At 30.9% G+C, this 14102-nt stretch overlaps 1 protein-coding gene across 2 annotated transcripts in view; it reads left to right on the forward strand.

Moving 5' to 3' along the window:
• Positions 1-12897, forward strand: part of LOC139524587 (nicastrin-like) — a 28588-nt gene extending 15691 nt beyond the window's left edge. The window contains exons 13-16 of one of the 2 annotated variants that reach the window (XM_071319502.1): positions 3908-4028; positions 4747-4850; positions 7321-7435; positions 9790-12897. In XM_071319502.1, the coding sequence (XP_071175603.1) occupies positions 3908-4028; positions 4747-4850; positions 7321-7434 (339 nt within the window). In that variant the 3' untranslated portion in view covers position 7435; positions 9790-12897. The remainder of the gene's footprint in view (positions 1-3907; positions 4029-4746; positions 4851-7320; positions 7436-9789) is intronic. The other variant, XM_071319503.1, reaches the window with a different exon arrangement.
• The last annotated feature ends 1205 nt before the right edge of the window (positions 12898-14102 follow it).

Raw genomic sequence — 14102 nt, forward strand, 5'->3', positions numbered from 1 at the left:
ATGAACAACATCAACAAACGATAACTGCTGAACGACAGGCCCCTCAATCAATCAGGACAGGTGCATAAACATGCAACAGCTATGGATAGTTTTGTTTCGCCAGCATACAATATAATTGCAGTTGAAGGCAAATCCTTCAGAAGTTCTTTGTACTTTATTCTAACAACGAACATTTTTGATAGGGAATATCAGTAAGGGGGAAAGTAACCAATTTTTTGTTCTTTACAGTTATTTCCGCGGTTATAAATTTATATCGGAGCACTCCCGCTTTGGATAAATAGGTTTCACATTTATTCAAAAACCAGTTGTTGGCATGACACGGGTTATGTTCTTCTCATATATGTTATGATGGTATGATACTAAACCCCTAGCGGGAAGGATTGTGCCTGATGTTCATATGATGAAATCATAATCTTTCAGTCAGTTTAATTGAAGTCTGGAGCTGGCATGTCAGTTAACTGTTAGTAGTCTGTTGTTATTTATGTATTATTGTCATTTTGTTTATTTTCTTTGGTTGCATCTTCTGACATCAGACTCGGACTTCTCTTGAACTGAATTTTAATGTGCGTATTGTTATGCGTTTACTTTTCTACATTGGCTAGAGGTATAGGGGGAGGGTTGAGATCTCACAAACATGTTTAACCCCGCCGCATTTTTGCGCCTGTCTCAAGTCAGGAGCCTCTGGCCTTTGTTAGTCTTGTATTATTTTAATTTTAGTTTCTTGTGTACAATTTGGAAATTAGTATGGCGTTCATTATCACTGAACTAGTATATATTTGTTTAGGGGCCAGTTGAAGGACGCCTCCGGGTGTGGGAATTTCTCGCTACATTGAAGACCTGTTGGTGACCTTCTGCTGCTGTTTTTTTCTATAGTCGGGTTGTTGTCTCTTTGGCACATTCCCCATTTCCATTCTCAATTTTATTCATGCTGAAACAAATATTCTCACAGTTATCTACAAAGTGTGGTGGGGTGCTTTTATGTTTAACATCGTTATATACAGGTTAGACTGTGATTTTAAAAACAAATGTTGATATTTTTATAATATTTACAACAAAAAAAACGGTGCGGGAAATGGACATGATTACATTTCCGGATGCGGGAAGCGGGAATATAAAAAAAGTAAAAAAATTCTGTTTTGAAAAAAATAGGTGCGGGCGGGTCCGTCGAACAAGGAATCAAATTGGTGTGGCCTTAGTTATACAAGATACATTTCTATAAATAGCCCAAGTCAAAATCATGCATCAACTTTTCTTTGGTAAATCAAAGACGTAGCAATATCTTGTAAAGACATTACTCCCCTTTTTGTATTTTACCTGTTTTACACTTTTCCTGTTAAAGGTAAAAAGGTAGAATGGAAATGGGGAATGTGTCAAAGAGACAACAACCCTACCAAAGAGTAAAAAAACAAACAAAGGCATTCAATTGGTATTCAACACAGCAAAGAAATCACGCACCTGGAAGTGGACCTCAGCTTGCTCCTTAACAAAATTGTGTACTAGTTCAGTGAAAGTAGAAGTCATACTAAACTCTTAAACATATGAATGAACTCAAATTAAAAAAACATACAAATCTTTTATAAATTTATTCATTGATCTCTTTGACCATTTACTAGCAGAGTTTCTTATCTGATATGAATCAATCATTTTTTAAGAAATAAATTTGTAACAAAGTGAGAGCGAGATTGTTCTGTACTTTTGATAAATCATCCCTCTTTATAGCTTTGTTTGCTTGTGGTGCGCCACAAAAATATGGAGGCTACTTCATTCATTCTATAGATGGCATACAGTGTTATCCCTAGGATTTTTGGATAGCGCTGTGGTAAGCGCGTAATTTTCGACAATTCTCAGTAACTTTAGGAAACCAACTTTAGCGCGGCGCGCAGTTTGTTTGTAATTGCTTTGTTATGTGTTTTTATTATACATGTATCATGCTGTTGATGTTTCCTCTTGTTATGATGTGCTTGTCATGCTCATGGAAGTTACAGTGTACCCCTTAATGAGGCTTTGTTTGTTAATGTTATTGTCTGGATATAGAAGAAGAGTCTTTTTTTCTCCATTGTAAAATCATAATATATTAAATCCTCATACTATCTATGTATAAAACTGAAGCAGAAGTCTTTTTCCATGATGGATCTACACCAGACTGCCTGTGCCAAGATTTCTTAGCACCATCAGGTAATGTTGCAGAACATGTAGGACCAACAATATTCAATAAAGTCATTGTCAGCTTCTGTTTGGTTTTGTAACCAACTGTAGCAGTGTACTGCTAACTTTACAACGTTTGACAGGAATTGACATTTTTTAGCATAAAGATTTCTCATTTTTATGACCTAAGCGTTTTATAATATTTAAATGGCCTCATCAAGCTGGACATCGAGAAAGTAAAATTTCTCAAGTCGTATGAGCTTTGGGTTTGTTTTTCTAATCATATCCTCTCAAATTGTTATCAAATGGTAGAATTTCTGACTAAACAATTATCAGTTCGAATAAGGGATAATTAATACTTAAAAGACTTGCTCATTTACGGGGTTTGTATGGATAGTAAACCCGGCAAATAATTTGTAACAAATCCCTGGCCCTGTGTTTGATCGTTTTTAAAATCATCGTTAGTTCAAAGTTCGTAAAACAAGTTTGTGAGTGACGTCGGGAAATGCGGTCAATTCATTTCATCTCATTTCATTCATATATGCCTCTATATTTTCTTTGAATTAAAAAAAATAGATGTCAATATTGAAATCTTTGTTTATTTTGATCCTTCAATGACGCCATCTTGTAAAATTTATTAGACTGGTCCCGCAGAGTTACTTTAATACATTCATTCAAAAATCGTAAACCAGTCGATCATGTGATTCAAAGTTAAAAATAAGCGGGAAATTTGAAAAATTTGAAAAATACGGAAAAAAAATATAGCGATGCGGTTGCGTTGGATAGCGCTGCGATCAGTGCAATAGGACAGTGGGGAATTGCAATAGCGCTGAAAAGCGCTGTGCTAAAATGGCCTGGGGAGAACACTGGGCATATATATATGAATCACATAGAAATAACAGAACATTTGAACTTAGTAAACTTAGTATTGAAAAGTAGAAAACAAATATGAGAGCCAGTATTACTGGAAGAATGATCATGTGACATAAATAACAATTCCTCATTGGCTATATTAGTTATACATGTTAACCAATTTAACTGGATGTATGATCATGTGACTTAAATGATAATTCCTCATTGGCTATATTAGTTTTACATGTTAACCAATATTACCAGAAGTATGATCATGTGACTTTAATAACAATTCCTCATTGGTTATATATGTTTTACAGGTTAACCAATATTACTGGAAGTATGGTCATGTGACTTAAATAAAAATTCCTCATTGGTTATAGATTGAACAATTAACTTCCCCATAGGTGACAACGGTAGTCTTTTTCGAGATACAGACTTTAGAAAGTTGATTTTTTTAACGAAACCTGGCTAGAATTAAACAAAAGTTATTAGGACAGTATTTTTTGGTCCAAAATTAAATATAGGTTAGTGTTTCTTTTCTTAGTGTAATTTGTACTTATGTCCCATGCCTATCAATTTTGCACTTAAAAATATGTGTCTCGTTCTAGCGCCGAAAAGTCATATCAGTTCTGTAGGGGCTAAGGAAAACAATTCATTTTGCCTTTTGTATAAAGCAGAGTGCACAAAGTCTCTAATAATAAAAAATAACGTGAACAAATATCGACCAATCAGGATTATTCATACTCTTAATTCTAACACCATGTTATGCTCATAAAATGGCTGTGGTGCCCATAAAATCTAATGGTTTATTGTAACCTATATTTGTTGTACAGTTTAACCAATATTACCGGTAGTATGATCAAGTGACTTAAATAACAATTCCTCATTGGCTATATTTGTTTTACAGGTTAACCAGTATATGTGGATGCAGGGAGAGAAGAATACAACAACAGACAAGAGACAAGGATTCTGTAGCAGAAGTACAGCAGTGTACACCTTAGCTCAATCTCCTCTGTTTGATCAAGATGGTATTTATTTTAAACCAGACATATCATGTACAAAGCTCACAACTAGAGATACCCTTACTTCCTCAAAGTCTATGAAAGGCAAAATAAAAAAAATGAAAAGTCTATATTTTCTATAGGAACATCAAAATCATGCAAGATTCATTATTGAAACATACAGTTTTTCAAAAGAATACATCTAAGAGTTTCATGTGATCTTGGCCTCGTTTCATAGACCAGTGATCAAATTAAAGTTTTCATGGTCAAGGTCAGATTATAAATGCTGTAAGCAATGGAGTATTAAACTTTATTTTATGTATTGAATGACCTTTAAGGGGTACATGTCTGTTTGGCAGGGTTCATCTGACCTTGACTTCATTTTCAATGATTATTTATGATGTTAAGATTTAGAATTACTTGAAGTAGAAGCTTATCTTAAAGGGGGCATAAGCTAACCATTGCAATACGTCAAAATAGACTCAAACTCTGTAAATGAAGAGTTGGTCAGTGTTATGGGCTTTAATTAAATAATCTAAAGTGGAAGAATTCCTACATGCACATATGGGAGATAACTCTTTGGCAAGTTTTGGCTCTCGATAGCTTTTATATGCAGACAACGATAGGTAAGGTAAATGTACTCTAATAGATTAATATTATATCACTATTATTGATAAATATGCAGTATAAAAAAAGATATTCAACAAATTTCTTTTATAATTTATTGTGTTTTGTTATTTTGTAGATTATAATTGGAATATAGATGAATACTCAGCCTGGACAGAGAGCAGCTGGCAGACTGATTCCATACAAATGAGAATTTTCTTAGTCCCTAGTAAACATTTAGAAGTATGTACTAAATAATTAGAATAAAGAGATTAGGTTTTGTATCTTGCACTAAACACCAGTCTGTCTTAGTTTGAATTACAGTTACTACCTGAAATCTGAAAAGTGACTCTTCCAAACTTGCTGCACTAATAGAATGAAAATAAGGCTCATGTTTGCTTTTGATGTTTGGAACACAGAATGTCCAAAGTGTTCACCTTTGCATTCACTGTTAGTTATTTTGATGCTTATATCTTTTGAACATCAATTCTTATTGGTTGATTGCAAAACTTTACATCCTTGAATACAGGATTGAGTGCATTAGAAAATGTTGTACATGTAAAATTTACATGTTTGTATGTTAATTACTTTTCTATTTGCAAGAAATGTGCACTTAATTTTACAGTTTCATTTTAAGGGCTTCTATTATAATTGTGTTTCAATATTGACCAACCATTAAAATATAAATTTTCTCTGAATACACATGCACAAGGGCAAAGTGATATATTTAATACACAGAGAAATCTGTAAGCACACTTCTATTATTTTATAAACTTATCACCACTGAATCCTTATACTTGTTGTCACATCTCTGTTTCCCTATTTACATGTTCATTTCATCAAATACCCAGGTAGACTGTTTTTAATAATGAAATGACTTCAAGCATATATATAAATAGGATTCTTTATACAAATGCAATGTGGGTTATTGATGGTAACCTTTTCATATTTTTTTTTCATTCGGTGAAATTGCCTATAAGACCAATTGCTATGATACCAATCTCTTTAAAAAAAAAAATTCTTTCACAAAAATATTAGACTGTCTTGGAAAAAAATACAAATTATTGACAAAAATGAAAAGAATATCCAAACTGTTTGAATTTCTTGTTTTTACTGATTAATTTTGAATTCACAAGAATTTGATTTATATTAAATTTCTATTTATAAGAATTTTGAAACCATTCATTTAAGGGTAAACAATTACTATCCCAGTGTGCTACTTAAAAGGTTCATTGAAATTCTTCCTATCAGAATACTTGTTTTGTTTCTGAAGGTGTGAGAGCAAGCGTCTAGAAATGGTCATATATGCCAGTCTTGTCCTAAACTGAGAGTATTTTGTCCTAAATGAGTAATTGGGATTTAGGACAAATTTTATTTTTTTACAGAAATAATTTCGGTCATTTTGTTGAGATCGAGTTTCTGAATCTCCATTTTGAATTTAATTTTTTTGTTATCCTTTTCTTGTAATAAAACTGCCACTCCAGTATAGTGTTATATTCCTGATAACTAAATTCCCTTAATTGCTCAAGATCGATATTTAGGAAAATGGTAGGGAAATTTATGAAATAAATAAATGCAACAGTTAAACAAGTTCGTTGATGCTTCCAGTACGACTGTATGAGCATACACACAATCCTTGTTTGAAAAAGAGCACCAACTTTTAAGTTATCTCAAAATGACCTAAATTAGGTGAAAAAATTTCCGGATCCTTGTGTGAGAGGGTCTTTCTACTTTGAAGGAAGACTCCGTTTTCTTGTAGATGGCTTACAGAAATGTATCTTGTTATTTTTATATATGCTATCTTAATATTCTTACACACAATAATTTATCATCTTATTACAAAAAACTATATGACTGAAAGTGAAAAATATATATAACATAACAAAACAACTAAGAAAAACATTCTATAACTGTTAGTCTTGTAGTAGTTATGTCATAATAACCAGAGCCTTTGTCATTGCGCTAGACTGGTAGATATGTAGCAATTAGTTTATAAGAAATAAGGGGTTTGAAGCAATAACATCTGGAGATTAATATATAACTTTGATACTAATGTTATGTGAATGTATGGTATCAGGAGATGTCACTCATACAAAGATTAATTTGAATGCATTTTACAGTCGATCCACTTTTAATTTCAAAAGCTGGAAATTTTACTCCCATTTGTGATTTTTAATCTTCTGTTTATTAATTGCATCATTTGAATTCTTGTTAAAATTCAATACCAATAGACCATTTTCATATTACTTTTGACTCCATAATTTTTTCGACAGGTTACCATGTAGAACTTCCTATTACTCAGTCAATTATGAGCAACCAAAAGAAGTAAAATCAAATATATTATCAGTGCAATTTTGGGGAAAAGTTTACTGTTTTCTGATGATTAGTCATGTATAGAAAGCATTAAACATTTAATTTTCCCTCAAAATTTCACTGATTAAAAGCTTGAATTTACTTATTTACATTTCTCTTGTTTGTCCAAGTACCATGATGTCTTGCCACAGAGAAGGTAACCTTTCAAAAAAAATATAAATTACTGAGTCAAAAGTCTTTAATTTGAAATTGTCTATTGTTACAGTATTCTAAATGAAATTTATATTATTCAGCTTTTGTTTAGATGTAATAAAAAATTCATAAATGTTTGCAGCATAGTTTATATGCTTAAAATTTTTGTACAAAATTGTAACTTAGATGAAATTGATTTTGTTGACAGGTAGCCCTGTTGTGTTCAGGACTGGCCCTCCTCCTAATTTCCTTGGTCGCTGCATATTTTATCAACCTGAAGGCATCCATTTTGTTCAGTATTAACAGTTCACAAACTACATAAGGTCTGCATTGTAATTAACAATATCTATTTAAGGAAAACTGGTTGAAATATTTACCATTTGTATATATTTAAGATTATGGCACATAAATGAATCAGGCTAATTTAACAATAATGATTTTAACATCTAACAATTATTCAATATAAATTAAACTGACCATTGCTTGAACGATTGTCCACACACTTTTTATTTCTGCTGTATATTGTAAACCAACTTATTTTTTCACGGATACTTTATTTCACATTTAACCCTTTCTAGTCCACTTTGCAGCTATATAATTTGACTATTTTCTAATTTGCCTGATGTAGTTTAATAAGAAAAGATCCATGTTTTACACAACAACTTATTTTCACGTTATTTATCTGTTCATGAAAGTGGGGGGAAATTAATCGCTTGCTAAAAAAGCTGGTTTACAGTAAAAGATGTGGGTAAAAATTACAAGAACTAAACATAATTCAATAAGAAAATTCCAGTTTTCCTTGGATGGATTAGAACATTTGTATTTAGGGTGTGTTCTAAATTTAGCTTGCATTCAGGTTTAGCTACCACTTATGCATGCTAGTATTATTAATTTGCATGAAAAAATACACAAGTATTATGGAATCAGGTTGGTTACATATATACCCTAATTTTTGTGAATGAATTGAAATGTGTTGCAGGTTTTACTGTATATTCAAAAATAAGTTGACAGTATATATGAAAGAGCTTAAAATGAAAAGAACAAAAAAGGAAATAATCTTTTAAAACCCTTTCCTCCATTGAATTTTTTTTTTTAATACTTGATTCGCATAGGACTTTTTAATAAAACTCTGAAAAATATGCTTTCAAGTATTAATGCATTGAGAAAAACAAATATTTCATCAAATAAATTTAAGTCGGATATTCCTATGATATTCCTTTTCATATTGGATACAAATTTTATTAAGTCTACTGCAGACACCTTCTTGTCAAAGCATTTCAACTGAGGTACTACACAGGCGTCAAAAGGCGTCATTATGGAGTAAAGGGGGTGGCGTCAAAAGGTGTCACTATGGAGGAAAGGGTTTTAAACAAGTGAAACTTGAACTGACATGTGTTTGATTGTTTACCGATTATATATTTATGTGTTATCTCTTAAATCTAATAGTTTACCAAGTTAATGTTTATAAAGTTATATATTTATCAGTAGAGTAGATTATTTGTAACATAACACATTTTTTGTTGAATATTCATTAAGATGTTGTATCTAATCTGTTTCGCTATTCTTTAAGCACATATTTATTCTCATCAACAATTTCTTTTAGTAAAAAATAAGTGGAATTTTGAATAAATTATTTTTATAGAATATTAAACAATGATTTGTAATAGATTTGATCAGATTATTTGTAATAGATTTGATCAGATTATTTGTAATAGATTTGATCAGATTATTTGTAATAGATTTGATCAGATTATTTACAATAGATTTGATCAGATTATTTGTAATAGATTTGATCAGATTATTTGTAATAGATTTGATCAGATTGTTTGTAATAGATTTGATTAGATTATTTGTAATAGATTTGATCAGATTATTTGTAATAGATTTGATCAGATTATTTGTAATAGATTTGATCAGATGATTTGTAATAGATTTGATCTGATTATTTGTAATAGATTTGATCCGATTATTTGTAATAGATTTGATCCGATTATTTGTAATAGATTTGATCCGATTATTTGTAATAGATTTGATCCGATTATTTGTAAAAGATTTGATCAGATTATTTTGTAATAGATTTGATCAGATGATTTGTAATAGATTTGATCAGATTATGTTGCTCAGTATACAATGTATAACTGCATGATCTTACAAACTGTCTATGGTTCTAAAATCTTCATCAATCTAGCATTGCTTCTCTGTATTGTGTGGCTGCATGAATTCTTTAAATTAAAATTTAGTCTGATTATAACTTGATATGTATACAAATAAAAAAAGTTCACACGAAATATGCATGTCTTCAGCTATAACCAATTATGTAGTCTTTTCAGATGACCTGGGACAATTTTTACAAGATTCTGTCTCTTTTGCAGGAGCTTGGATTGGAATAGAAAACCTTAAATAGCAAAAATGTTCAGTACTATAAATGAAATAAAAAATGTGTGACTATGGCATAAATTGCCAATTAAAGAAGTAATTGTCCTTTGAAGATGCTAATTTACATTGCTAATTCTCCTTTAATTAAAATTTTTAGAAACTAAAAGAGATAAAGAGACAATGTAAATGGCAAATATGTTCAGCACAATATGACCAAAATTGATTCCTTGTAGGAGTTATTGCCCTTAAATAATGTGTTTTAATGTAGCTTGTATTTACCATTGATCTTTTTTACTTTCAGACAGTGACATTGGTAGTAGGCCTTATCCTAACTGTTGTCTTCATGACCTTGACCTACTTTGTCAATAAGAAGGCTGATGTTTTATTTATGCAGAGGAGGACAAGGAGATATTAGAACAATAACAGTTTTTAAAAATTTAATTTCATTGTCTTTCATTGATTCATATGATCAAATCATATTTGTCACAAGAGTAGTTTTCATAAGGTAGCATCTCTGATCATCATACTTGTTATTGACTAACAATGATATCAATAGTCTATATGCCAATTACCAATAACTTGCTGTAATTACAATTTTTTTCACAGGTTGTTTTTCCTTCACCAATTGCATACTTGTTCCAAACTTAAAGGGGAATTAAAATCTTGTTCACTGATTTGACTCAAATTCTCAAATTTGATCCATAACATACTAAAATATATATCCAAATTATAAAAAGTCTAAAATAAACAATTTACAATTCATGGACTCAATAATATGTATCAGCATTTCGTGTTAATATTATCTAGACATCATTTAATAAAGCATCCAGTATACCTCCAAAGACTGCTGAAGATCATAAATCCTGATATAAATGATAGCACACAAATGCAATTGGATTTTTATTAGGTCAGTTTGATTTCAAATAACGTATCTAAAAAAATACGTTATTAATCATACCTGTATAAAAATATTTCTAGTAAGGGGTTGAATTGAAAGTCGCATGAATACAGATTCAATTAGTTCGAATTATTCTATTGCAAGTGAATAACTCATCATTGGTGTTTCTTAGCTTATTTTGACAAAATTGAACCTGTTAAAAAGGAATTTTCATTTCACTATTGCACTTTTACTCAAGATTTAACACGAAAAAAGATCGTGTAGCTAGTGTTCCTTTAACAAAATGGTAGGATGCCAATTGAAAGTAATACATTTTTTTTAAACCAATTTTTTCATAGCTACCTAAAGATTTTTTAAATCATAAAGTTTTGAAAAAAGCTACAAATAACATACATTATGCACATGTAAATTTGCTCTTTCTGTTTGCTCATCATTGACAATGAAAATTAAAACCCCTCCTATAAAGGAAACAACTTGTACAATGGATCTCTAAATTCAAAATTGACAAATAGACTATTCTCATCATCATATTCTATTGAACAAATTTATATACACATTTTTGGAATAATAAAATGATGAAGTGAAGAAATGCTGCTATTTGCAAAGGAGAACTTCTCTGTGACGATTAGCTGTGTCACCGTCATAAGATTTAGAAACAGGGATTACTATCTTTTTCATGGAAGATTTTTAACCAGTCTTAGAGATGGAGTTCCTTAGTATGCTATTAACAAGATGCTTATTGTGGAAAATCATCAAAATGGACGTTGAGTGCCATACACTAACATTAAGATGTTCATTTCTGTAATAAGATATTTCTTGGAAAAGCTTTTTTTCACAAAATTACTCTTATTCCATTATTGTTTTACATGTAAATATAAGATATTGTAAGTTCATTAATTACTGTGATATTTAATTTGTGTGAATTAAAAGATACGATAATTCATTGCTTACATGCATTATAAATGTTATACTAAAAATGTAAATAAATCACATTTATTATACCTCCACTCTAAAAGTAGGCTAAATTGCTATCATCTTGTCTGTCCATCCAGCTGCTAGTCTATCTATTTGTTGGTCTGTTGGTCCTACACATAATTTGTCATGCTTATCTCAAAAGCTATTAAACCAGAATGAATTAATATTTGGTCAGCAGCTCAGCATTGATTGTTGTAATGTGTAATCACTTTTCTAATCTGTCAGATGCCTACTTCCTGCTTTGCACTATTTTGTATAATGAGTGGGGGTATGCTTTGCACAGCAACATGTGCATTCTTGTTTTTATGTTATAAAAAAATGCACAAATAAATACAGATATTGATTTCTAAATTTAAGGTATTGAATATATTTTTTAACATATGAAATATGACTAGTGACCAAATGTATGAAATACACCTAATAGGTGTTTTCCTACTCTTTTATGACCTACAAGAGACTTCGGTATACCTTACAGAAAAAGTGAAAAATCCATTTTCTCTTATCTTAAATTTAATTTCATTCAAAGCATTTATATTTTTTTGTGATTTTTCCACATCCAAATGACAACTTTCCAATAAAAATTCTGTTGGTTGAACTTGATTCATTATGTGCAGAGTCTGAAATATAGGAGTTCAGAAATCCCATGAAATTTTTTCTCAGGTACTACATGTACTGAGCTGAATGACTTTCTATTTAATCAGAAGCTTTGCATTGGTGAGTTGTAATGTGTAAATGTGTGAATGCTTTTTAGATGTCTGATAGCTTCTTCTGAGTTTAAAGTACTTTGAAATATGAGTGGAGGTATGCTAAGAATGACACTTTGTGCAATCTTGTTTGTATTTAGAATTTACAGCCGATTTCAATGAGTGTGTAGGAAAGGGTAATATCTTTGGTTAGCTAGCTTTCTAGCTGAACCGTGAAGTCATTATTAGGTAAGGTATACTACCCTCCTTTCGAAGTAGCTTAGTCCTACAGACATATATTGGTTATCTGTGGACTAGTCTACTCTTAAAGGAGGGTAGTATACCTTACCTTATAATGATCTCACGGTTCAGCTAGCAAGCTAGCTAACCAAAGATATTACCTTTGCCTACACACTCAATGAAATCGGCTGTAAGTGTATTCTGAGTATATTGTAATGTTGTTTTACTGTGCTGACCTTGTATGAAGTCCTACATGAATGTATGCTTTGTTGTAGATTTTTTGTTTCATATAAACCTCTTATCACGATGTAAATATTATTCATACAAAGGTTTTAATGTTGTAAATATTCATTATACATGTCTATTTTGAAGTCTTTGTTAACATTATTTTAAACATTCAAATAAATGTTCATACTGGGAATGATGTAAGAAACATAAACTGGAAAACTTGCTTGAAAATAGAGGTCTGTCTGCAACCTTTATTTTGATGGTAAATTATGCATGAAATTAAACTGTACTTTTGTTAGCGTATTAGCTATACTTTCCAGCCCCTATTTCTTAATTTGAGAACACATACACCATAGTGCATGGTCAACTACAATTTTGACAAAAAGAAGGGAATTATTCAACATGTAGTCTAAATGTGTTCTATTGTTTGATACAATGCAAGATACAATGCAATGTCACAGTGCAAAATGAAAGCAAATGCCAATCTTTACCCTTCAGTGCTTACAAACAAGTTGATTACAACCCTGCAGTAGACTTTTATTTTTACTGTATATAATTGAGTTATTGTCTCATGTTAATGTACAATATATCATCGTCTTTTGTATTATGCATGGATCATGAAGAAAAGTAGGTATTTGCCTGGCAGATAAAAATTGATTGAATATTGACCAAACGTGTACATTTTAATGTTAGTGAACCATATGTAAAGAACAAATAAATACTGTGGATTTGTTTATTATTCGTTGGATACCAATTTTCGTGGATTTCATGAGTGCAGGTAAACCATCATCTTTGCTAGCCAAGGGTTATGATCCACTCATGCTCTCTTCAAGAGAGCGGGAGTGGATTGTAACCCTTGGCTAGCGAAGATGGTAAACCCTGAAACTATATGTACAACGAAAAACAAATTTTATGTAGGCTTGCATGTAGACTTCAGCAAAACCATGAAATAAAATATCCACGAACATGTAAGTTTTCTTGGATCCACGAAAATTGGACCCACGAAAATAAACGAATTCAGAGTAATCATAATTAACATATGATTTTAATTTTATTATAAAAGATTATATATCATGACGTCTTGAGATTATTTTTATATTCCATTTATTTGAAATTTATGTAAATTCAATGTTATTTATTTTTAATGAAATCATTGTTGGTATGTGTGAGAATTTTATATTTCACTAATTATTTGTAATATTGTGTATGCTGAAGACTTAATTTGTAGTAATAAGGTCATAAGGAAATGATAGATAATTTGCTTCATGAGTTTACTCTCTTTCAAGAAATCTGTAATTCTGATCCTATGTAATGTATATGTTCAAATTGTTGTACAACAAGTTTATCTTCTAATACCACACCTTCTTATATCTATTATTGTCAAGCCTTCGACTTTAGTCGAAAAAGCGAGACTAAGCGAGCCTACATTCCGTCGTCGGCGGCGGCGTCCACAAATATTCACTCTGTGGTTAAAGTTTTTGAAATTTTAATAACTTTCTTAAACTATACTGTATTTCTACCAAACGTGGACAGAAGCTTGTTTATGATCATAAGAAAGTATCCAGAAGTAAATTTTGTAAAAATAAAATT

This window comes from Mytilus edulis, chromosome 5 (genome assembly GCF_963676685.1).
Source record: "Mytilus edulis chromosome 5, xbMytEdul2.2, whole genome shotgun sequence".
NCBI lineage: Eukaryota > Metazoa > Mollusca > Bivalvia > Mytilida > Mytilidae > Mytilus > Mytilus edulis.